The 26,872-nt window shown below is 39.1% G+C and overlaps 1 protein-coding gene across 2 annotated transcripts; it reads left to right on the plus strand.

Moving 5' to 3' along the window:
- The first annotated feature begins 12,831 nt into the window (after window positions 1-12,831).
- zfpl1 (zinc finger protein-like 1) lies at window positions 12,832-20,389 on the plus strand. 2 transcript variants are annotated; one of them, XM_022204945.2, is made up of 8 exons: window positions 12,832-13,001; window positions 15,137-15,249; window positions 15,340-15,451; window positions 15,659-15,852; window positions 16,005-16,083; window positions 18,870-19,055; window positions 19,207-19,330; window positions 19,446-20,389. In XM_022204945.2, the coding sequence occupies exons 2-8, from the start codon at window positions 15,148-15,150 to the stop codon at window positions 19,630-19,632; spliced, it is 984 nt and encodes a 327-aa protein (XP_022060637.1). In that variant the 5' UTR covers window positions 12,832-13,001; window positions 15,137-15,147; the 3' UTR covers window positions 19,633-20,389. The 2 variants fall into 2 exon arrangements, with proteins under 2 accessions (XP_022060637.1, XP_022060638.1); XM_022204946.2 differs by having other exon boundaries at window positions 15,142-15,249.
- The last annotated feature ends 6,483 nt before the right edge of the window (window positions 20,390-26,872 follow it).

Consider the following 26,872-nt stretch of genomic DNA (forward strand, 5'->3'; position numbering starts at 1 on the left):
GAATGTAGATAAGTTTTGGCAAGGTCGAAAGAATATGTGGAAGACAAACAACACTATGTCTGACTCCGCTTCATCGCTTGTTCCAAACAAAGGTAAGCTCTAAGGAAAACCTGTAGATTTAAATATAAAAAAGAGAATACATTTATTTAAAGCCACATCACTTTGGATTTAAAGACGCCTCCATGTGAGATCAGTGTGGGGGGTGGAGTGGTTGTATAACCAGCATTAAGAAAGAGGGTTGTGAAAGATGATTCTCTGCCCACAGTCTTTGTCCAAAGGAGAGCCCTCACTGGCCTCATGGTCTCCCAGGAAGACTTTACTGCCAAATGTACATATGTCTCTGCTGCTGGTCTTGGACAGTGCACTCCCTTCCTCGACCACCTTTTGTGCTCACAGAGATGAAAGAGTGTCCTAATGTCATGGTCAGCTGGATCACAACTCAAATAACTGTGACCTGAAGGCTGGGCAGTAACCTATTTCTTGCTTCGCTCCTGGATTTAAGAGCGTACCCTGTAAATCTCATTGTGTGGCAAGAAAGAAAGTCAAGGGAGTGAAATATAAGATAGTGGGAATGAGGCCAAAGGGGGGGATGCTGCACAGAAAGAGATAGTGGAGATGTTGGCTTTGGGACCGGTTGAAGAATCTCGCAGCAGATGGACTTGCTTGGTTACTAACGCAGATGGTTTAATAATGTTTTTTGAAGATTTCAACAGTTAAGGGTTGATAAGCTGGCTGTCTTGCATGGGCGTAATATTGGACTGCATGGATATTGGAAGGAGCGTCTTTGTCTGAGCCCTTAAGATCCTGAGAAGCGAATGCATTGCTTAAACTGACAACACAATCCCTAACAGTGCAGAGACAAAATATCTTGGTCGCTCTTTGCAGACAGAGTGCTGTTTTTCTTTTTGAGACATAGAAACATTTCTGGACCTCCCAAAAACAGCAACATCTCATCAGTACTAAAGATTGCTGAAGTTTCTGTTCTTTGTCTTGCTACAAAATGTAATATAAGAACTCACATTCCAACATCTTAAAAATACCCTCTGTGCTACAGTGGTGCAGAAACTTCAGTACAAACAGATAAATGAGAGATAGAAGATGAAACGTGGTGACCTCGGCATCAGGAGGAGACTAATTATGATGGACCAGGCAGAAGGAAGCGCCAGTCACAACACTATCACGGGAACGACTGAAATGAGATCTCTTGGACGGCCACTTCGCTCTTGACACTGACCGTGCACCAGCATCCTTGGTGTCAGCAAACAAATAGACATGTGCACATTGGAGCCACACTTAAATCCTGTCCCTGAGGGATGTAGCTGAGCTTGTTAACTGGAGCTCACTGGTGTGAAGGATACCTCAGTGCTGTATATCGGACTTAGACTATATCCTCTTGAACCTGTGTTGGCTTCAACTGAGCCTGAATTACCCTATGTAAGATGCTGCTTTACCGGTTTATCAGTAAAGCTGTATAGTTGCCCAGATGGACCTACAAACAGTCCAGCTTTTAAGGTATAAAGTTAGACTTATTTTTCTTGTAGTGTCCCTACATTTATCAGACACAGTGTCTAAGTGACAATTTGTGACTGCTTAGTGCATGGTTCTACAGTAACCCTATACCAGCCCACTTCTGTTATTCTTGTCTGTTCCAAGGTCTTGCAGACTGTGAGGAGTCTCAGAAATGTGCTTAACTGTAACCTGCAGACATACTGTATCGTTGACTTGAATTGCTGCTATTTAGCTTGCATTCCTTTTTAATTACTTAATGTAGGAGAGAAACAGAGACATAATGTTTGTGTGTAGGTGTGAGAGATTTTCTCGAAGAGCGGATTTAAGCAGAGCTTTATCAAAGACAAATTTGCTACAGCACAAATGTAGGTAGCCTAACATCTGTTTGAAGTGTGCTATTTATTCTGAAGTGGTTGTAATCACCATGATGTGGCTCAAATTACTGAGGTGCTGCTCCGGAGTGGAATAAAATTACATTTTGTAAACCAATTTAGCCTAGCTGTTTTACAATTAGATCAGGAGGATATCACTGACACAGTTGTTCTAGATGTACTCAGATAGTAAATACATTCTACAGGAGTCACTTAATAAAACTAATACCATTAAGGAAAAGCCTATGTGCAGGCTGGCAGAATTTGGGTCGTCTAATGGGGAACCTAAGCTGTTCTATCAACATCTTCAAAGCCACCAGACTTATTTCACCTCACAAAACATGGGAGTTGCTGTTCTGTTATTGTGCACATGTGATGTTTTAGCGCATTTCTTCACGTTGTATGCGTTAAAACACCAAAATCGCACACAAAGTAATTCACTAAGATAGTGGTAGACCAGCACATTCCATGTTCTACAAGGTAAAATGACTGTTGTCAGTGGAGTCTGGTGGCTTTGAAGACAGCGATATAAAAGCTTTAATCCCCTGTCGTAAAAGACCGGCTGGTAACAAGGTGAAGCAGTGAAAATACTCTTAATACAGTTTGCACTTAAATGGAGACAAGTTTTTTTATTTGGGGTTTTGTGCAAGTGGATAGAATACGTTTTGTTGTTCACCCCGTTCACAGCCGTTTGCTCAGCTTCCCTGCTGGTCCTTAAAGGGGAACTTCGTTTTTTTTCAACCTGGGGTCTGTTTTCATATGTCATTTCATACATGTGAGTGATGAAGAAATGAATTTTGGACATAGCTCCAGTATTTAGCCAGGCAGGCAGCTTCGCAGCTCAGCTAGCAAAAAGTATGGGGCAACTGGCCCCCCCGCGTCAAAGTCCGCCCTAACGTGCTCCACTCTCTCTCTCTTTTCACCTGAGGCAAACAGCTGTTTCCCCCACCGGTGTTTTGGCGCGAGCTATCACGCAATTTTGGAACGACATTTGTTTTCTAGCGTCCCGAGATTTGGATACAGACCACAACAAATAGCCATCGCCAAGTAATGTGGAGGTTTTTGTTCACTTCTCATCTCTAGTATGTTGTGGGACGCTCGTTGAGACTATCCGAGCCGGTCAGTGTGGGGAAAAAAGCCCGTTAGGGCGGACTTTGACGTGGGGGGGGCCAGTTGCCCCATACTTTTCGCTAGCTGAGTTGCGAAGCTGCCTGCCTGGCTAAATACTGGAGCTATGTCGAAAATTCATTTCTCCATCAATCACATGTATGCAATGACATATGAAAGCAGACCCCAGGTTGAAAAAAAACTAAGTTCCCCTTTAAGTCTGCTTCTCCAATCTGGGGGTGTACTGACCACCATCTACTCAAAGTATTACACCGAATATGGAGAAGTTCCTCATTCAGCCCCACTTCAAAGAAACCAAACTATCTCTTTAAGTCCTAACTTCAAAGTATCCTGGAGTTCTCTGTCTAAACCTCCTCTTTATGTTTCTTCAGTGTTTGCCAAAGAAACAGACAGACTTACAGTGGAGGATTCTTTATGGTATAGCAACACTGAGTGCAGTCATTTTCAGTGCTGTAGAAGAATTTATGCTAAGCTTTGTCTTTGAGATTTTGAATGCATTCACAATCAAAAGCATAAAAATCAGCTATCATATTCCATCTTGTCTGCATTTGGGTAGTCTTGCCACTTTGGTATTACAAGAAAGCATTTTTTCATGGTACAATTAACATACAGAACATGTTATTAATATTGTACATTCAATAATATAGTCGAATGAATTAATGAAATTATTAACTACTCAAACAAAATCCCATCAACAATGGGCAGGTGAGTACCAACAGATGAAGACGACACTCTTTATATAATACAAAATAAGTACACAGCATATTTAGTCTTCCTTTAATTGTCTCTTGAACTTCAATTTACTCTGCTGATGCTTTAAAGCTTCGATCCTGAGCAGTAATTTTCTTTCTTCAACTTGGAGATTTTGGAACTGTTTGTTTGTCTCAAAGACAGATCCAGAGAAGTGTTCATTTTTAATCTGAGACTTGAGTCATATATGTATTGAGTAATATATCAAAGGTAGGCGATGCTGACACCTAACCTTAATATCATCACATCACCTCCTCCTGCTCAGACAGCACGCATCCATCCTACTCATCCCATCATTGTCAATCTTTTTTGGGCTTTGGCTCACATCCTTATTTCTTTATACTTCTCATCAACATGCTTTACTTTCATTTGGACTATGTACAAATGAGTTTGTTAATTATTTTATTGTCTGCGGCAATATTTTAATATTTCATATGTGCATTAAATTGCACCACTTGAGAAGCTGTATTACAACCCACTTAACTGAGAGCAGTTGTAGTTGAAGTGTGTACTGTCCTACAGTTGTTGCTGTTGATTAAAGAATATTATTGAAAGAGGAATTGCTTTATCACCGAGAGAGTAGAAGGCTGCATATAAACAAACCAAGGTTCCAAATGTGATAGCCGACAATTAAAGGATCTAGGCTTGGGAGGGTGGAGGGCAGCATGGCTCAGTGGGTAGAGTGACCGTCTTTCTCATGTCAAGGTGTCGCTGAACAAGACAAGACCTGATGGGTCGTGGTTAGCGATGGATGCATGTGTCCTTGCATGGCAGCTTCCACCATCTGTGTGTGAATGTGATGTGTCATGTAAAGTGCTTCGGGCATCTTTCAGATATAGTAAAGAGCTATATAAATACAGATTTATGTATATATTTTTATTTACCATTCTTCATCTCCTTCAAAAGCAACAGTTGTGGTGAAGGATCAGTTAAACTGGCCTCAAAGACTAACTCAGCCAGCTTTTGGCTAATAACAGGCCAAACAGCACACACCTTAAGCAACAGCATAATGAGAAATCTCTCACAAATCAAGTCAACAGATAAAAAGACTGTCTGTCTGTCTCTACGGGATGCATAGGTAGCTGAAAATATTTCAAAGAAAATTTGAGATCCCATTCTGCGACACATTAGGCAAACATGAAGTGATTGGCTTCTGTGCTGGTGCACTTTCAAGATAATAAACCCCTTTTCAAGTTCAGTGGTTTGCTGGTAGATCAAGAGATACAAAATATGACTCATCTGGCTTGGCATAGAAACACAGCGGTCTCCTGTTGAGCTTCTCCTTATCCGATGTTCTTTCTGGGCTTAAACATGTTTATATCTGCAGTGTGCAACAATGAAACTCAATGTCAGTTTCTGCATTGTAACTTGCATAGATTGCCATGCAGTGTCTTGAACTCAGACACTGTATATAAAAAAACATATGTAAAAGATGGCCAACAAATTGTATAGAGGTCTGTGAGAAAATAAGCCTACTTCTCACTTGATTTGTTGCCTCAGTAAACATTTCCTAAATAAGTTTAAGGCCTCAAACATGAGGTTTAAGTCTGCTTTAATAGAGAATGATTTAAATTTGGTAAATTATGGTCACTTTTCAAAGAAAACACACAATAAAGCAAGGTATCATTTTAAGGTGATGCTATTTTGTGTGTACTGTGTGTGCTTAGTGTCTTCAGGTTGGATCATCCTGTCTGGTTTCAAAAGTACCAAATCACAACCCCAATGCTTCAGAACAGCAGACCGCAAAGCAGAGGGTGATGTCTAAGCGGCTACGTCCATCTTTTATACACAGTCTATGGTTGCACATGTTCATGTGGTGGGGATCAAGTCAAAATTCTAAATGCTTTGGTGACATGGTAACACGCTAAAACCAAGAAAATGAATGTGGTAAACAGCTTGTGTTTATTTTAAATGAGAATGAAGTGATTAAAATCAAATATCACAATTGTATGATTAGACTTGGTTATTTTTCCTGATGACATTCATGATTAGTTCAAGGACTGTCTGATGATTCTTCCTGTTTTCACAGTTCCTACATTTCAGAAATGCTGTATTTTTTAAAAGAGAAAATGCATTTCATACCCTCCATCAGCTTTTGTGCCTCAGATGGCTAACATAAGCATTTTAATGTGGTGTAGCTTGCATTCAGTCCAAGGTCTTAGTGAGTCAGCAGCTTCACCAAACCACCAGCTTGGCTGAACACTCTTGTTCCGATTTCCTCAGTGACTGATACCTGCACCACACCAAAGTGTCTTCCACCAACTGTTATTACTGTGTGTTATTTATGTTCAATTCTGTTAGCAGTCGATCACAGAGGGGGATCCCATTCTGCGGCACTCTACTCAAGGCCCGTACAATTTCTGTGTCCATCATGAGAGCCTTAAGCTTTATCTCATACTCACCAGGATCTCACACGGAGGAGTGTCCTTTTAATTTACTGTCTCATAAAGCAGGGCCCTTTGAGACTTTAATGGTGATTACAGGCTATCCAGAGAACCAATAACAGCCCAGAGCCCACAAAGGGAGGGTACCTCCGTCCTCTGCACACCTCCACTCCCGCTCAGAAAGGGCACTTAATCTTTACCTGCATGCTCCCTGTCTTCACGGGTGAAGCTCCACTGTAAACATCAGGCACTGCTTTGTCTGATCCTGGCTGCTATTGTGGTGTCTTCTGTCTTGATTTCAAAGGAAAAAGTTCCATTTTTTCAACATGCAGAGCTGGCATCTTCGTTTTAAGAAGTCTGGATAATTGAAAGTTGTGGTGATCTGGTCGTTCTGCACTGTGGATTTGAATAGCGCAATGCTGGAGCTGCTTCTAATTGGCTGAGTATGTGTATGGAAATTGTTTTAGTCTTAAATGGCAGGAGGAGCCAATAATAATGGCGAGAGAGATTGAATCCTTGGTGGAGCAGAACACATTTTAAGTTAATAGTAAAAACTCAGTGAAATTCTGTGTTGCTCAGAGCAATATATAGGATCCAGCAGGCATCTGTCAAAGAAATTATTCTTGTCTCCGTCAGCCAATGTGTATCTGTGTGTGTTTATAAGAGAGTAAGTGGAGGAGAAAGCCTGGCTGTCAGACAAGAAGCACCTAATATCAGGCGTTCTTTTTTGCTCTTTGTTTTTAATTAATTTGCACAACAATGCAGCTCTGTCTGTTTGTTAGAGTGGATGAAACACAAAGACAGCATTTCTACAAACACTCTATAGGCACACTTTATGTCTGAGGTGAGGAAGTGTAGTCATTTATGCAGCACTGATGCTTTATGTTTTGCCTCCCACTTTCCTCACTGAGCTCAGTGACGAGGACAGGCTAAGTGCTGCAGACCTCTCAGTCTTTTATAAGATTACAGGGGCCAGAATTAAATAGAAGCATGTGCAAAGGTTGAAGGGCCAGGGAGGAGTCAGGCAGCACCAAGGTAATGCCACTGTCACTGTGATGTTTATTGGGAGCAGCCCAGACAGAACCTCCCTCCCTCCCAACAACACAAACACACACACACAGATGTGCACAGACACATGCATTTCCCTGTATTGATTAGTTGAAAAAAAGGGTTGAGGTCAGCAGGCATATGTCTAAATTTCTTTCTCTCTGTCTCTCACACTCCATTTGTCTCTGTCTGATTCAATACTCTCCTTCCCCCATCGGGGGGCCATGCTTCATCCATATTTTTGCGACTCCCCTCCCCTGACCCGCTCTGCGCTTTCTTTGTGTCCGTTTCTTTGCCCTTCACTTGACATACATAAATCAATCAGTCAGTCCAATTTCATTCAGAGCAAAGCCTGATGGATTCGCTTCTGAGCCACCGTCCTGATAAAGTAACAGTATCCAGAGTGTAATTATCTTCTGAATTAGATGATGTGGCCATGGATTTGATTTTGCTTCATTTTCAGTTATCACACACAAAGTGGAACAGCATAACACAAACAAACCGATACAGAGCAGTCAGAAACACAAATATCTCACAGCTCAGACTCGGAAATGGGGTAAACACGGTTGTTTCTCATCCCGGATCTGCTAGATTATTTCAGGTGCAGGAGATAAATATAGGAAAAGAATTGAATACATTTCACGCACATCTATTTATTTGTATTTATGCATAGGAGCCACAACATTAAAACCACCTGTCTAATACCATGCAGGCCCTCTGTGTGCCACCACAACAGCTCTGGCCCATCAGAACATGTGCACTTCTGGGGGTGTCCTGTGGTGTCTGGCAGCAGATCTTTTGGGTTCTGTGGGATGAGGATGGCATTGATCAGGCTTGTTTTGGCACATCTGGCACCTCAAGCCATAGCTGAGCAATTTTTGTATTGTGGTGGAGCTCACTGATGCTACATGTCAAAGTAACGTCCACGTGATGGCCAGATCCCAAAGTTACCCATCAGAACATACATATATGATGACATTTTATTGTTAATTAATATATTAGCATTGTATTGTTTCAGATTTATCCTCACACAAAGCTGGTTCTTCGGACAGGTAACACAACAACAGAAAAATGTTTCCTGTTATGTACCAAACAATGAAGTCAATCTTTTTCCTACTTTGAAACCAAAGGAGTTCAGTGCATTTACAGTAAATCTATTCACTCAATGTTTACATTCTTTGTTGTTAACAGCACTTGCATATAAGCTTAAATTTAAGTTGGTTTTCTTTGTGACTGGATAGTTCTTAGTGATTAAATATAATATACAGTGTGTCTCATTTTTTATCTATAGATACCAAGGCACTGAAAAGCTTTTCAATATCTACATAGTTGAAATAATTCAATCAATTTTTGTTTGCTATATGCAGTGTATCCACAATTTGTTCCAATTTCAGACACTCGGACATTCTAATCACGCCCATATTAAACTATCGGTGTTTTTTTGGTGAACTTTGGTAAAAAAAAAAAAAACGATTACCAAGCATTCTTGTTTTTTAAAAAAATGCAACAATGTGCAAAGCTGGTGTAGGCAGAAGTTTTAAAACAAGACCTTTTGAATCTCATACTTTTTCTTTTCACTCTAAATTTTACACTACAGATGGTGATGGATTTATGAATACGCTAGAAGGTCAAACTTAAAGGCACAATCTTATGACATTCTAGCTGTAAGCATACTGAATAGAGCAGTGCTTGCAGTGTAAGGGCAGTTGCAGTATGAACCGAAAGTAGGAAAGGAAAAGTATGCCATTTGCAACACAGCCCATAATTTTATGTATATAAGTGAAACCTTGGTATTGAACAAATCCTGTACCAGAGAGTATTAATATGTTACACCTAATCCTTTTTTATCAGTTTGATCAACACTTCAAGGAGCGTTGAGAAATAAAACAAATCCAGGATTTCCACAATGCATCAACAGTGAAGGTGTAAGACTTGTAATTATTGCTACAATTGTAGACAAGAAAGAACATGGTATGTAGAAAATAATTTTCACAAATCCTGGAAACTGTGACAAATCTTGAGCTCTGTGGATTGAAGCTTCTCTCCCATGTGACAGACCTGATTCTTCATGCACACACTGAAAATGAGCTACACTAATCTGCAGGTTTTAGTTTTGATAGCATGGTTTTGAACAGTGTTCAGATTGTCTCACTGCTTGTGTGACTGCAGTATGTTTCAAATAACACAAAGGGGTTTATATAACGGCTCTTCCTTTGCAGTAACATCAATGGACAGACAAGCCATCCATGCCTGAATCTTCATGCTTTCCCTCACAGATAAAGCAGATCGCTGATCAATAATCGCCAGACTCAATCAATCAATGTCCTCCAGCCTAACCCAGCTAACCGCTCCACCGCTGTTTCAGACCCAGCTGCATCAGCTCCAGGGCTGATTTGTCCTCCAGTGCCTCTGTCATTTGTCTTTAGATTTCCCTTCCATCTGATAGCTTCAGTCTTTTTAAATGCCCTTTCCACGTGCCCTTACCCCCGTCAGTGATTTATGCTCATCTGTGTTCATCGCTGAGGACACTATTAGTCCTTACTCATTTGCGCACACATTTCATTTGGCCCTCAGGGTGTGATGATCCCACATGTATCCAGAGTTGTTTAATCATGCTATTTCAAAAATTACCCAAACCCAGAAGTGATTTGTGTGAAAGGTAAATGAGGCTGATTTTCTCCCTTTATAACCTCTACTATGAAACTGTACTTTATTAAAAGAATCATGACAAATTCTATCATTTGTAATTGAGAAAATGTTTCATTAGTCATGCATTAAACAACTTTTTCATTTAATTCAGAGCTTCATAGATGCACAATGCATCTCTGTCTCCTTTCTTGAGACTTTTTTTTTTTTTTTTAACACTGTAAGTGTTTGTTCTTTTGATTTTTCATTTTCTCATTTTGCTCTCAACGCTTCCCTCTACAGGCAATTCACATGTGCAGTGAACTGTGAAGGAAACAATTTGTACCCTCATTCTCAGATACATCCATGGCCATTTGCACACACAAGCATACATGCATAAAGACAAAAAGTCATTATTATGCATGAGCAGCCAGCGTCACGCACACATTGATGTCATTACCATGCATTTAAAAACTGCTTGTCAGGGCTGGAGAGAGAGCCCATCATGGCTGCCAGTGTTCAAAATGTGAAGGCCCAACTTTTTAAAGCCACAGCACTGAATGTTTATTGCTCTGGCTATCACAGACAGACAAGTTCTTTATGACAGTTATTTTCTACATTCACAGTGCTTTTCTATCTTTTCTCCCATTTACTTTTGCGTTTGTGACATTTGGCAGGCGTTCTCCGAATCAAAATGTTGCTCATTAAGACGGTGGTGTCAGACCAAATGAAGACACATTTTGCTGCAATTAAGTCATCCCAGTGATCGTCATAACATCTGTTCTTCTCTGTCTTTAACAGCTTATGAAGAAGTCACTGTAATTGGCAAGCTTATGATCATAGATCCATCCAATCACTAACATTTTTTTAAAGTTCCTCCCTAGTCATGGCGTTGACTGCTTATTTTTGCCCATGGGATTTTTTTCCTGCATTGAAAAAAACACTGTATAGGCAGGTTAACAAGGTAAAAAAACAACTCATTTTGGCTTTTAAAAATCCACACCTTCACATAGAGAATCAATAATCTCTAAAAACATTTTGTGACCTGATGTGCTGATGAAAGGTTGCCAAGTTTATCTGCAAGGACAGAGCAGATCTGATTAGTATTCTTTGTAAAAGAAAATTTGAAAGCTATAAAAAAAAAACAGAAAACCCTCAGCAAAAAGGGGCAGGAAGCAGAAGGCATTTTACTGTCATATTAAGAGCAAATCAGCTTTCAGGCTAGTTTTAACTTTCTGTGATGGATTGCAGTTTAATTATATAATCTCTGTGTCTAGTTGGGAAATAGGCTTAAGGTTTGGGATGATACAAAGGCAAGACAGGATGTTTAGAAAATTATGCGAAGGGAGAAATTAGCATTTAATACCTTTGACTCATAAAAGATAGCATCCACTAGAACATTTTAGAGGGAAACTGAGACGTGTTGGTGTGGATAATGAGGAACTCCTGGCTCCTAGTCATAAATGTTTATATACAGTGTCATATGGAGTTGTGATTAGAAATTGGAGTGCAAAATATGTCACATGTTATTTGAATTTGTATGATTCATTTGGCAGTGGAAGTCATGCACAGATAGTTTGGATGCTAATAAGGACCTGTGAATGTCACATAAAGAAGTCTCCATCAGTGCAGTATGAAGAAACAGGTTTAGAACATGTGCTCAGCAATAGAAGAAGGCACAAAATGGCAGTGTGAAGATAATAAACAGCTACTTGCCTACAGCGTGCATGAAGCTAAATGCGTGCGGCATGTCTGCTTTCATTTATCACTCAGGAGCCGGGCCAAGTGTAGCACTGTAAGGGGCCGTTCTCATAGAACTAGAGGTGCATCTAGTAACTACTGTTTATGGCAGAACTTATTGTGGAACCATTCTTTATGACTGTTGTTCCCCTACAGGTGAATTTTAACAGAACATACCACATATAAAAATACGTCATTCTAAGCAGCCAGAAAATGTTTGTGCTGATTTTGTAGCAATTCAGAGATTTTGTATTATTGACTCTTATATGTGAATGCAGAATGTGTTTGTACCAGTTTTATTAGTGAAAGTGCTTATGATTTAGGCTTAGCTATGGATTGAGTTGAAGCTCTTGTACAGACTCTTAAACGCTGTATGGATGAAACCTACTTTGACGAGTTCAGGAAGCAAACTGCTGAACGAAGCAACACTGACCTGCATCCAAAAGAAAGAAGCTAAAGTCTGGATGGACATCATGGGAAGTTTTAACTAGGTGGGTGCTTTGAGCAGAACAAAGACAATTTTAACATAAGAGTCTTATGTGTACATATCTTAGGTAAAAAGGTTTTGAATAAGTCGAGAGCTACATTAAAAGCGTATTGTCCTTTATAGTAATTTTCATGTTGTTCTACATAATCCACATAAAACAACTTAAAAAAATATTAAACAAAATTTGCTCAGGAGAACCATGGAATGTTTGGATTTGTAGGGCTTTTTTGTTTATTTGTAGGGTCAGTTTTTTTTAGTTCATCACGTGTTCTACATACTTAATAATGCTGTGGAACCTTGGTTATATTATTTATATTAGTTAGGCTGGGTTCTGTAATCCATAATATTGTAAGGTCTTAGCTATAGTATTACATCAGTTAGGTTAATCTCCATAAATATTTAACACAGTAGAGTCTCATCCTAAATTTGTCTTTCTGGGTAAAATAGTATTACATATATATCAATGTAGGATTCATGCAATCTATGTAGGATTAATCCCTAATACATAAAGTACTCTGGTAAAATTACATAATGTATGTCTTCGTGACAGTATTTACACTTATTGGGCTGCTTTCGTAACACCAGTCATAATCTATATTTTAGTATATTGCATGCTTATGATTGTATTTCATTAGTTAATTTGTTAATAGTTTTTAAAACGACCCTATGAACACACACGTAGTCACCAGACTGGAATGTGAGTTGTAGAGATGGGTCTGCTCTACAGTAACGTGTCGTCCTCCTCCTCAGCAGGTGGCGGAATGCAGCGGCTGCTTTGTGGCAGAAACACACGAAGAATACACAGAAGCGGAAGAGACGTGGCACATAAACACAGAGAGGAAGGTTCACCGATGACAGCTTCTGGAGCCGCCTTCCATGTGAATTCAACAAGGAAGCTTAAATGACAGCTGCTAAACGTTACTTAAAATCAACGGGACTTCATTAATGTCTGAGTGACAGGTAACGTAAATATCCACAGTCTCTGCTGGAACTTCTCCAACTCCAGCAGCTAAGCTACTTTAGCTCGCTCACGTTACCTGTCCTGGTAACTTCCAGCTAAGCTAGCAGCTAGCTAATGTTAGCTCAGATAAATTTTGGAATTAAGACGTCAGGAGGTGTTGTTCCTGACAGGATGCGAAAGTTGGTGTTAAACATGGTGTGGTCGCTGAGGAACTGACTCAGGACCTCTCGAAATGTTTTCGATAACTTGCGTCAAGTGAGCACGAATCATAGCATTAGTGGGACAGCAGTACAAATCACGTCTATAGATAAAATGGACAGCAGCTGGAGTTGTGTGACAGCGATGAACAGCTTATACTTTAATTACGTTGTATAACTGAAGGTGGCCATGATTTGAAATTCCAGTTTTTAAACGTGATAAAATTCAATTGTGTTGGTCTCGTTTGGGAATGTCTATCCAATGTTTGTGGCATGAAAGCCTCATTGAGGCAGAATAAACGCCTCAGAGAGTGTAGTTAAAGAATAACGGTCTTCTAAGCTCAGGCAGACTTGCATATTATGCTATGTTGACTAACATTCTTGTAGGTACTAACATAACGACTAGGCACTGTGGCTTAAACATTGTAGATGTATTTTCTTTGTGAAATATTGCAGTATATCAAGATCAAGAAAATCTGTCAAGTAGCAGTTAATGGACAAAATAACCATACAGAAATGTCTATGTTTAACTAAACCAGAAAATTACAAACACTGTCTATTAGGTATATAATTATTATCATACTGATTAGCATAATTGTCCACAATAGAAATATTATTGACATATTTAAATCTTGGTGTAAATAGTAAGTGTCTCTAGTATCATCACATAATATGTGGTGTCATAAGCCCCTTCTTCCTGTTAATCTGATAGCATCTAAAAGTGTAAGATCCAAGAATGAGCACTTTTTTTGTAAAAGTTGTATCGGCAGTCGTTCTAGTCGGATCTATTAACATTTCCAGTTTGAACGCAACTCAAGTGTAAACTGTGTGCTGTCATATTAAGGACGGGCACTACAAGCAAAAGACCCAGTTGTGGTAAAAACGAATCATGTATCACTGTTCTCATTCAGTTTACTTTACAGTTTAACATCTATTACAAACTGAAATGTCCATATAACAATACATACAATAAAACTTCACAGTGATGAAGACTTACCAATTATAAATCTAATCAAAATTTTAACAAAATGTTAACAGGGGCTTCAATACCTGCAGCTTCATATAAGCGTCTCCAAAGTGAGAGCTGGGCGTACTTACACACACATAAGAACAGCAGTAACTGCATTCACTGCACATTATTGTAAATAATACTCGACATGAAGACAGGATCAATGAGGATCTAATGACAAGCCACACTGTTTGCTTTTCTTGACCACAGACAGGTGAGCTGTCACACAGAATCACAGGAAATCATAAATATAAAAGCCTGTTAGGTATTTCAATAATTTGATTAGGCTGCTGTTAGTTTAGATTTAATATTTATTTGTTTTTGCTTTATGATGGATTGTCTATCACTCCAAACTTGCACATATGATATATATCTTTTTCATATCATGGCTGTCTCTGTGACTGAATGCCATCACTTTAACAGGCTGATAAAGCAGCAATGCTATGTATTTTGTATCTGTAAAGAGCAAAAAAATTAAACCATATATACTTGCAGTATAAATTTGGAGTCATTTCTCTATCCACATGGCTAATATTATGTTGAACCCAACACACATTGTACAAACACCCTAAGGTTCAAACCTCTCCAGTGACTTATTTTTCAAAATGTAAGGGAAGCGAGGCACTTTGCTACACTCATAGTGGGTACAAGTTATCATCCAGTGTGTCTGGGGAAATTTCAGGCTTTTAGGAAAAGGGGAAGAGATAAAGCCTCAGGATAAATTGCTTCAATACAAACCTTTTAATGTCCCATGTTTTTGGTGGTAAATGAAGATTCATTCTTTTCACTTCCAGCTTCTACTCACAGTAAACAGAAGGACATTTCATTTTTTACATTGAAATGCTGAGAATCGGGGTCCTTAGTCTTCGGACATGCTGTTGTATACATCCAAAACAAACCTGCATTTGTTTGTTTATTGTCAACACAGCGCAGGTGGCTATGGGTCTCTGCAAGTGTCCGAAGAGAAAGGTGACCAATTTATTCTGCTTTGAACATCGTGTGAACGTGTGCGAGCATTGCCTCGTCTCCAACCACAACAAGGTCAGTGGGTGAACAATTACCACATGATGTTTGTTTGTACAAAACATTGCATCCCATTAACATTCTGTGTTTCCACTTGCTGCCCTTCAGTGTATCGTGCAGTCGTATCTGCAGTGGCTTCAGGACAGCGATTACAACCCCAACTGTGCTCTGTGCAACACTCCACTGACTGCACAAGACACCGTCAGACTGGTCTGCTATGGTAGGATTGTCCGTTTTCTTTTTGTTTTATTGCAAAATCATTGAGAGTACATGCTTGCCTGTGTCAAGGAACAGTGTGGAGAGCAGCAAGCATGTTTTCCATTTACTCCCAGCTGTATATAGAATGTCTTTGTTTCGCTCACAGCGTTGGAAAAAAATGGCTGCACTCCTTTTGCTATGATGTGAAACTGGGTTTCTCCTTCCACAGATGTGTTTCACTGGTCATGTCTTAATAACTTGGCAACACGGCTGCCCCTCCATACGGCCCCAGCAGGATACCAGTGCCCCACCTGCCAGGGTCCAGTGTTCCCCCCTTCCAACCTGGCCAGCCCGATTGCTGATGTGCTGAAAGAGCAGCTGTCATCTGTTAATTGGGCGAGGGCTGGTTTAGGACTGCCACTGGTAAGGCACTGTTGTGGTGAAATACCTTGTTTGGTGATCTAATCATGTAGAAAGGAAAAGCACATTCCTTATATGCATTTTCTGATTGTATTTATAAGCAAATTTACAGATGTAATGTTCTAAAATCATGTACAAAATGTGACGTCTGACAGATTGAAGAGCCAATTGGAGTCCATGAGGCGTCCACAGCTAACGATGTCACTGATTACACAGACTGGTCAACCTTTGATGGTGAGCCTTGATCTTTTTATTTTTATCAAACTGCAAAATGTGGCAGTTTAATAGGAACTGTTTGTTGGATGTTTTCCAGTATCATGCAGCCCTATTGTGGAAACACCAACATTATAATATTTTGTTGTTTTTCTGCCATAATTTTGCAAAATGCAAAATTGCTCGGTAAATATAGCATGTCTGTAACTACAAGATGCCATCTGTGGCCAAAGCACTGCAGCCTGGTCCACTTGTTCTGGGCTGCAGCTTTCATCCTGTTCACTGCAATGACTGTTTTTATATAGACTTGACATCTCTCATCGCAGCTTCCCTTATCTCCGTCGTGATGTTCTCACTTCATGATCACTCGTTCTCCATCTGGACCACTGCTCTGATCTAGCTGCGTGATATTTCATTTGGGACAGCTTTGTTTCAAGTTATGCCCTCCATTGTTCAAACAGCTATGGGATGGCAGCCTGAGAAAAATAGACGTGTGCTGGTTTTACATACGGCTGGTACCAGATTATCTTTTTAAAACCCTTTGTAGTTACTGCGTTAGTTTTTATCAAGTCTTTTATGGGATGAAAAGTTATTGTCATACTGATTTCTCTCTGTCTTTTGGAGCCTTTCTCATGTGGTGTAACGCTGAACGAATTGGAGATCATATCTAATTGTGATTTTTTTTTTGACGGATACTGTGATTAGTCGTATTAAGTCAAGCTTTAGTTCAACATTGACTGTGTAAAGATATGATGGATACCATCAAAAGCATGTCTGTCACACATACAACATCACAAAGTGCTTACAACAATAACAAAGCAAGGGTACGAGCACAAACAGTAATGATAAAGATACTAAATTGTTAAAACAGGGGAGCAACAGTTAAAATACAGTCCATCAAAAACAGTAAATAAAGCAGCTACAGGTCAACCAAAAGCCTGTCTGAATTAGGGATGGGAATTTCGCCTAATTTCCCCACCGACTAGTCGCAAATCTTATTTGCGACTAGTCGACTAGTCTGTAAAGCCAGAAAACCTGCCGGGAGTGGCGGGGGCCGGCGAACCAGGCGACGAGCTCCGTGGTCGGGCAACTGGGGCAGACGGGGTGTCTTGGTCTCGCCGCTGAGAGCCACAGGGGCAGGGCAGCAGACCGTAAATCAGCACGGTTTGGCAGTATTTTGACGCAGCAGATGACAACAAGGTCGCCTGTCAGCTGTGTAAACTCGCTGACCCCCAATTTCCACATAACCCCCAATTTCAGAAAATAGACCTGAAGCGAATCTCCAGCGCCGTGGCGCGTGCCGGCGCTTCAGGGACGTGGCGCTGGCGCTCCGCAGCGCGTGCAGTGGAAATTGTCTGATAGAGGAGAATGGGTTCTAAGTGCTGCGCAGTACGATTCAAGATGTGGAAATTCGGGGTTACGCGGGAGCGTCGCCATCTTCCCACTTTACCCTTCCAAACTTTCTTCCCCAAACTGTGTGGCCCTGCCCCCTGCTATGTGTGAGGGGAGGGGAGGAGGAGCAATTCTCTCCCTGGCTGCTCAGCCTGTTTACAAAGAAGCCGAGGCAGAGGCGCGAAGAACAAGGTGAATGATGCTTAATGCAGCGTTTAACCGACTAGTAAAATACTAAACGTTTAATAAATGAGTAGGCGGTTAAACGATTAAACGACTATTCGTGCACATCCCTAGTCTGAATAGAAACGTTTTCAGCAGTATTCTAAACAAGATGGAATGAAAGTGTGTAAAATCATCTCCAGTTCCACCTTGGATGCCATAGATTTTAAAATCTCACCTAGATTTCTAACGTAAAGCTTAACAAAGTCTCTTAATTGCCCAGTATGCTGCTTAATGGATGCCATCCATTTGTCAGGTTCAAGTAGAAGCGCTCTATGTCAGTTAAACCATGGTGTGTATGCCTGAACTGCATAGTAAACATTGACCAATGGACAGTGTAAACAGCCTCTGAGAGTTTCAACCCACTCAAATTAAATAAAATTTAATTACAGTATTGCTCTCAGGCCGATAACCTCATTTGCTCCAGAGGCGCCTTATTGGGACTGACCCTGCACTCTGACCTCAGCCTCCTAACCAGACAGTTTCCCCTTTTGGGATCAATAAAATGCAGAAGAAAATTAAAGTATTAGTTTAAAATTCCTGTTTCAAATGTAATCAATTAATATTCAGCCAAACTGGCAAAGACATCCACAGTAGTTTTTGACTTTGGCATTCACATCTGGCTTTGCATTCATCATAAAGAGCTCTGTAGTGCTAATTTAAATAGTCACATTAGTCATGTTGCCTCATGTGGTAACTCTGATAGAGTCGCTGTTTTTGTCAACACCCTTTCTAGAGCCCAAATAATTCATGACATTGTGTTTCTTTTGCAACCAAACCATCCTTTGGATTGTGTCTCTCCAGTTTCTCGCTTATTTCGCAAACGTAGACGCTGCATCTCAGCAAACTCTGTGTCGTCTAAATGAAGTCTTCAAAAATATATTCTAAAAATTGTGTATCTAAGAACCTCTAAATTAGAGTAAATGATGTTCTCTCAGTGGATTGGTCGTTGAAAATGAGAACTGTGTGATTTTTCTTTTTTGTGTGAAGCAACAAAAAAGTTACAGCAAGATGTGTTTGAGTTAATTCACCTTTCTTCACATCACACTCCCTGCAATGTGATTAGTCGCTTGCACAAACTCGCAGTCTTTGCTGAGACGATTTATTGTTCTGCACTATTATGCCAAATTAGTGGTTAAATCTATGATGTGCTGCATGATCAGATAATCAAACCGTCTTTTTCATTTCCACAGCACAAGAGCAAAGTAACATATACCCCAGCCACTCTTACAACACCAGCCTCAGCCCACCGCCCACTTCAGTCTCAGCTCCAGCACAAGAAGACCTTGGGGGTCCACATAAAAATGGGGATCCAAATAAGCAGGAGCACTCTGTGATCAACTTCACCACTGCCGCTGACACTATCACGATAAACACAGGTATAGTTACAGAACAAAAACCCTGAATGTGCTTCTAAAGTTACAGTTTTGTTTCTCCTTAGGCGGCCTAAAACATTCCAAACTAAATTGGAGGTTTATATTTTGTACATACTGAACTCATTTGACATATTAAATGTTTGTTGTTCTGCAGCATCATCACCACGAAAGATCTACGACACACGAGACATCGCCCACAGCTCTGTCACACAGATTGACTTTGATGATGACAAGTACCGGCGGCGACCAGCGTTGAGTTGGTTTGCTCAAATTCTCAAGTTAGTTTTATGAAATTATGTTGTGGAATGAAGTCATTTTTGATTGCTTTGACTTTAGGAATAAATTAATGTGTACGTGATTTTTTATTTTTTTTTAAATTGTTGTTCTTTTCAGGAACCGTACAGGTGGAAAGCGGACATCCCTGTCCTGGAAACAGCGGGTCTTCATGCTTCTCTTGGTCGGAGTTCTGGGATTCTTTACGTTGATAATCATCATGGCTAAACTTGGACGTGCCTCGGCCGGCTCAGACCCTAATTTGGACCCTCTTCTTAACCCCAACATCCGTGTGGGGAAAAACTGATAACAAGCAATGATCTCTTCTTTTTTTTCCTTGAGTGTTACACAACATAGCCCCGTGTAGACGAGCTGAAATGGGACTCTCCAGTACAGGGTTGGCCCAGCAGAGGGAGCAGTTTACCCAACTTGAAGAGGCTGTTGTTAGAGTGGAGGCAGTCCCTGGTTCCATTTCTTTACTTCAGGCTGTAGGAACACAACAGGGCCCTTCACAACATTTATACCATCCCACAACATTCAGGAGCTTTCCTGTTACTCAAGCAAAGCAACAAACAAACTCCAAAGGTGACCAAGGCTCGGTGCATATAGACAAAGGATCCACTAAGTGTTGCTTTGATGAACAGGGGCAGTATCTATATTTGCAATTCCAGCTAACATTTGCCAGTGATCTTTGTTAGTTGATATTTTTCTCAAGTTGACTACAAACTAAATAAACACTGTTGATGTTGGAAAAAACATCTCATGCTGGCAGAAATGTCAGAATGTATAAAGAGAGCGGCGAAGCGTTTACTGTTCTATACTGATTCCAGCTGATGAATCTGAGTGACAACGTCTTAACATTTCTCCCTCAGAGAATATGTGACCCTCAGAACTGGAATCAGATACCCCACACATACTACACAGCTATTTATGAGTGTCTGCATTACTTCTAAAACTGAGTGCTTTGCTTTTAGATTTGCCACACATACTGTATGTTCATTTTCCTGATGTTTTTGACTGTCCATTAAATGGGAATACTGCAGAAATGTAGTATTTGAATGTTTTTTTATTGTGACCATTTTCTTCTGCTGTGGCCTGCAAAATAGTGAGTGAAGTATCAGATGTGCAGCTTCAACGAAAATATGTTCTAATGCATTATTTAAAAATAAAAATATACATTGTAGAGTCGTAGAAGCAGGTGTTCACACAAACCAGTGATTATAAGATGATGTGTTTGGTGCTTGATGCTCACACCACATCCTTTTCAGAGCAATAGTTGTTCTAAAGTGAAACATTTATTGGTGATTTCTCAAAAACCAAAACAAAACTGGAGCCGTGGCAGCAAAGAGCCACTAATGTACTCACATTCAGTATCCGTCTGCAGCAGAACACCTTGCACGTCTATGAGATAATAGTTCAACTGCTGTGAGTAAAGATGTTTCCATTCTTCATGAAAGCATAAAGTTGTGTACATTTTTACAGTTTGTGGCACTAAATATTGTCAGAAATGGAACTAAAAACACCTTGGGGTGGCCATGAAGGCTATTTAACTTTGCACAACCAAATATGTTTTGAAGGTCAGTCACTACAATGACGCGACATCAAAAACTGTCCAGAAAAAAACAATTAACACTGAATTGAGGTATATTGTGAGAAGGAAATCAAAACAAGTAAGAACCAAGGCTTTATCTCATATGTTGCATACATGTTAGGTGGAGTTTCAGAGACTTTGTTTTGTCCATTTGCCGCGACAATAAATTGGCTGTAAACATTAAAACAACATTCAATAGGATGTTTTTATCTTAAAAAGAAGTGTCCAATCAGAACGTGTCTGTTCAGAATGTCCTGTTGCTCGGCCTCGTGCTGCTTTTTCTGTGTTATCGACCAGTTCATCCAAACTTTGCTGACGTCTCCTTTGGCATACCCAGCATGGTTGGGATACAGCGTTAACCCAAACCTGCATGGCTCTGAGTGGAATGTAGTCTGCAGCATGAGATACGACGCAAAATGCATAATCTGCTTATGGCAGAAAGTAACTTTGAAAATGTTCAGGGCTCCACAATGTGCAGGTGTACCAAGTTTTCTGCCTGTAAAAACAAGTGAACCATAGCACCGAGAATTTGGCACAAATCACTTGGACCTCAATGCAGTTTGTAACTACTTTAAAAGGATCTCAGGTTGAAAAGTTTTATGTTTGTGCATTAATTTCAGATCATGTGTGAATAGTTTTAATGTGAATATGAATATATACACATAAACATGTATGCATTCTTTGGCTTGAGGTACAATGAATTTAACTCTTAGATGCACAAGTGATTGGACTCTACATCCTTTCATAAGTGTATATATAATGACCCATATAAAAATCAATGTGCTTTTATGCCATTTTTATAATTTTGGTTAAAAATAATCATTTGTATTATTGTTTGTGTCATATTTTGTCCACACAAGAATGATTTCATGTTTGAAATATGTTTATTTTTCACTTGATTATACATTTTGAACATTTTGATAATTGAGAAAGAAGAATATTACACAGAACAGCAATAGAAGAATGTCAGCATCCATTTTGTTGATATTTTTCCATTCCTTCCCTCCAGGTTTGTGCATCATCTCTTGTATGATATTATCAGTGATAAAAAGTTGGGGTAGTAATATTAGTATCACGATTTCTTTACAAAAAGTAGCTTAAAATTTTTTAAGAAATGATATCAAAAACATGTTTTTTGAGGAATAGCTGTAAAATGAAATTCTAAAAACTTTTCATTTAAAATGATATTGCAAGAAAATGACCTCACCAGGTCATTTTGACCCATTTGTGCATCTAAGAGTTAATAAAGACAAATGTGTTGTCCAGTTCTTATTTTATAAACGAGCAATTGCCATTCAAGTTTAACCTAATTCAAATGTATTTTTATATTTTCATATTTAAGTGTCACCAACATTGCAGTAAAATACATTGTAAAACATATTTTGTACATTTATTTATTTAACCTTTTATTAAAAAAAAAAAAACAGGAAGTCCCACTGAGACTAGAGATGTATTTTACAAGGGAGACCTGGACATAATATTGTCTAAATCTGGATGATGCACAAACTGAGTTGAATCGACTTGAAATAGAGAAAAATATCTAACCCCTGATCCTAGTTTGGAGGACAAGCTGGATATCACATAGTCCAACCTTGCGCTGAACAATGTGTGCTTGTACACAAACTGCAAACAGACCTGCCTGTTAGACTAACCTGATGAATGGACTTAGTGTGATGCTCAGCCAGGACTCCCCCTAGTGATGCATCCAGCTCAGCCCAGGACCTCCCACTAATGTCCTGTAGAGGTCAGTGAGCTCAGTGAATCAACAGAGAGGAGGGTCAGATCTGTGGACTGTGATTCTACACTATTCAAAAACACATTTTTATTTCTATGTTTATAATGTGGTGTACTTTCTTTAAGAAGATAATACATTCAGAATTTGGAACTTAAGAGTCAAAATGATGTTTTACTAATTAGTCTCTAACTCTTAACCTGATATTGTCATTTTCATTCTATCACAAATACTATCTTGTTAAATTATGCTCAGTATGCTTTAAATTTGGGATTTTGTCTTTATATATTTATTGTATTTTATTGTATTAATGTCTAATCTATTGCCTCTTGCTTTGTGTTTTCTGTCCTCTCTTTGTGATATAGCACAATGTTTGTTTGTTTTTTTAGCAGACATTTAAAACCTCAAAAATCAATGAAATACAAGCATTATCTCACCTCAGATCCTGTATTACTAACCAAAATATAAGACACCAACTAAAATCAGGACTAAGTTGGCCTAAGACTCCGTGAGTGGCCTTATAGCCCCTTTCAGGTAATTGATTAAACCCCTAAAACTCATCTCTGTTGGATATTTAGAAGTTTTTCCCATGACAATAATCCTTCCCTCCCTAAACTGACTTGGAAGGAACTCTACCAGAGCCTCAAACAGAAAATCTCTGACTATTGTTTCCTCTAGAATGTGCAGATCTATGAAGTCCCCGCCTCTGTTCGTACCCATCCTTCTATTACTTGCTGCAGTTCGAGCACACCAGTTCACCAACATTTCTGCTCAAACACTATGAAGCAGCTTGATGCTACATAAAGGCAAGTTGTAAATCTGGAGTAAATCTGATTTTCAAATTTTGTCTTGTTTTTTTTTTCATCTTTTCTTGTCTTGCTTGTGTTTTTTGTCTTATTTTTGTCATTTTGTGTTTTGCTTAATTCGCTGTTTTGAGCATTGTTTTTGTCGTTTTGTGCTTTTTTAAATCACGCTTGTGTTGTTTCTCTATATTTTTATTGTTTTGTTTCTTGCTTTTGCCATTTTTTGTCTCGTTTGTGTTATTTATGTAATTTTTTTGTATCATTTTTGTCATTTGTCCACATTTTTGTGACTTTGTAATTTTTTCGTCTAATTCTTTGACTCTTTTTTGTTTTGTTTCGTGCTGTTTTTTTCTTAAGAAATTTCAGGTTGTTCATAATGTTTTGTAAAAAGAATTTTTGCACTGAAACAAAGGGGGGGAAAATTGTTAGTTGTAGGTTATTATGCTATGATTTAACTGGCATGGCCCACTTGCAATCAAATTGGGCTGAATGTGACCCCAGAACTAAAGAGTTTTACACCTCTGCTCTAGATTGTTCAGATGTGACACACCAAGTGTACCCTCATAAAATAATACATGAAATATGAAAGAGCACATGTAGAAGTCATATTCCCTTTCACACAGGTTCATTCACTGATAGATTTAGCAATTAAATGTATGTGATGACCGTGTTACAGCACGAGGACTGCAGTCATTATTGGTGCTCTAACAAATATTACATCTTGTCTGATGTAATATCTGTCACATGCTGTTCTTTGGGATCCTCATAATAAGTCAATTGCATACATCAGTGTTATAAATATCCACCAGTACGTAATGCATTTGCATGTGCGTGTTAGCTGATTCTCCAAACTTTCCACTGAGTGTGCCAGACAGTCACAGCAGCATAGCTCTGCCATTGATTGTCAGTGGATTTGAGCCATGGTTACATTGATGCGGGGAAAGCTGCCGGCGGTGGTTAATTTATACATGCCGCAAAATTACATAGACGATAACAGATATGACGCTTGTCTCTAGCACAAAGGTTTTGGTTTCTACTGTCTGATATATTTCTTGACATGTGGAAATGGCTGAGTGCTTTAATATGACATTTCGATGGCTTGTGATGTGTAATTGCTTTTGTCACTCTATTGGAGTTCAATGTATTCCTCTGTAACTCTGAGTTATTAGATTGCCCATTGCACTGACATAATAGGGGCATCGTGATCAATAACTTCACACTTTCTTGTTAACATGCTGCTCAGTTTGTGTCTCTTCTCAAAGCTCATGATGACAATCAGAAATCAGAAAATGCATCAACTGTTACGTCTGGAATGATTTTTTTGGGACTAGCTCTGCCCTTTCACAGGAATATATTCTCACTTTCACTTGAACAAAACAAGCTCTAATATATTTTGACAAGTGAGATAGAGGATTTTTTTTGAATATTCTAAAAACATAAATAAAACAAGAACATAGTGGGTGACATCTGATACCCAGATACCCACCCACAACCTTGCCTCCAGTAATACAGGCTCACTTCAACAACAGAGTTTACCTCTGACATCTTTTACTCTGTTGTTCCTATTTTTGATGTGCCACAGTGAAGGCATCATGTACACAAGGAGGAATAAATCCTGGAAGCCAGTGTTTTTTGGCTGCTACAGCAGCTCAGATCCGAAGACATTCATGTATTGTTTTGTACTCTGGTTATTTTTGAATAAAAAGATATTGGTGAGACGGAAAGCCAGAATGCAAAAACATGGTGTTGCATTAATCAAACAAAATCTTAAGAGATTCTTTCTAGGATTCGATGAAATATTTAGAGTAGCTATCACTTTGATATCTTTAAGGTTGTTTGAGTTTTTTGTATTTTTGAATATGTGAAAAAATGTGTTTACTAAAATGCACAGTTCATACTGATTTGTTGTATTTGAAGGTATTCTGTGTGTGCGTTTAACTGTATTAAACAGGTAGTTTTATAATACAAACGTGCATAAGCCTTTGTGCAGTAGAGTGTTCAGCAGAGTTTATTTCAGTTCAAAGCGGCTGCTTGCGGCAACAGTCCTTTCTGTCATTGGATGACACTGGAGTATATATTGATAAGTGAGTGTGTGTTTCCCAGTTCAATTAGAAGGTGCATCACACAGGGAGAGTTTTGATGAACCCCGCTGCTGTCTAGGAGCACAGTAAGTACAGATGTTGATTGTATGTTACATAAAATTTGATTAATTACAAACAAAAGACTGAATTAACTTTTTGAAAGACTAAACCTCATAATATAATGTTTCATATTGTTACTTTTGAACTTTGAAGAGCTGCACTGGACATTGCTATTCACTAAAACATATCACATTTGCATTTTACCTGCATGTGGCATTTAATTACTTCCTTTTTCTCATGTTTTTTTAAAATATTTTTTATTCACATTTTGGTGTTTGTCAGGAATTATGTACCTAAATATGAAGATATAACATAAAATTGATCATATTTTTTTTTATCAATCCCTTATTTATTGCCATAATATATAGTAAATATGTAACTTAAGTATTGCTGTTTTTCTATTTTGTGGACATGTTGTAAAAAGCCTGACAAGTCATTAAGTCACAACAGAGGGAATTATGTTACAAAGAATAATGCCAACATTTCCCCAGGTACTGATATTGTACCAGTTTCTGAGGACGACTCTCGGCTGCCGCAGCGGAGAAATATTTCACACTTTTCCATCCTCATTAGGACACCAGCGGTATCAAAAGTCACAAGACTGAAATGTGTGACCGCAAAGAAAAAGAATACAAGCATGAAAAGACTGTCAGCTCAAAATCTCAGCAAATGAAACACCATCATCAAAATCAAGGACATCGTCATCGCCACTACCACCATCAGTCGGATGACAACGATAGTCATGAGTAAATCTTTATTTTTTTGCTGTAATTGCAAGACAGTTCTCTAATCCTTACTGAAATCAGTGTTTGGTTTTAAAATAGAAATATTCAAAATGTTGTTTTTTTTGTTTTGTTTTTTTGAAATAGCACCTACTCAACAGCAGAGGACAGCATCCTCAGTGATCATCACCACAACCAGCAACGTCAGAGTGATAATGACAACAATCACCCATCTCACTCTCACCATTACCACCGCAAGCAAAACCATCATCGTGTTTCTATTTCAGACACTTCCTCAACTATCTCAACTGGTTCCTATTCATCCTCTTCTTCTTCCTCTTTATCAACACCCTCCTCCTCTTCTTCTTCTACCTCCTCCTCTTTTTCTTCCTCTTCTGCAACTTCTACCTCTTCTTCTAGCCTGTCCTCTGACAGCAGCAGTGAGAGTTTAGATAGATATCCTTTTAGGAAGCCCCGACATTCACGGTCTTGTACGGACATTTCTGGAAAAGAGAAGTACTTGGAAGAAGGAGAAGACACAGCCCCGTTGATACATAA

This window comes from Acanthochromis polyacanthus, chromosome 17 (genome assembly GCF_021347895.1).
Source record: "Acanthochromis polyacanthus isolate Apoly-LR-REF ecotype Palm Island chromosome 17, KAUST_Apoly_ChrSc, whole genome shotgun sequence".
NCBI lineage: Eukaryota > Metazoa > Chordata > Actinopteri > Pomacentridae > Acanthochromis > Acanthochromis polyacanthus.

Coding starts and splice junctions, on each gene's coding strand:
- zfpl1 (XM_022204945.2), top strand. CDS start 15,148: ATGGGTCTCTGCAAGTGTCCGAAGAGAAAGGTGACCAATTTATTCTGC. Junction 15,250..15,339: donor TCGTCTCCAACCACAACAAG/GTCAGTGGGTGA, acceptor GCTGCCCTTCAG/TGTATCGTGCAGTCGTATCT. Junction 19,056..19,206: donor CACTATCACGATAAACACAG/GTATAGTTACAG, acceptor GTTGTTCTGCAG/CATCATCACCACGAAAGATC.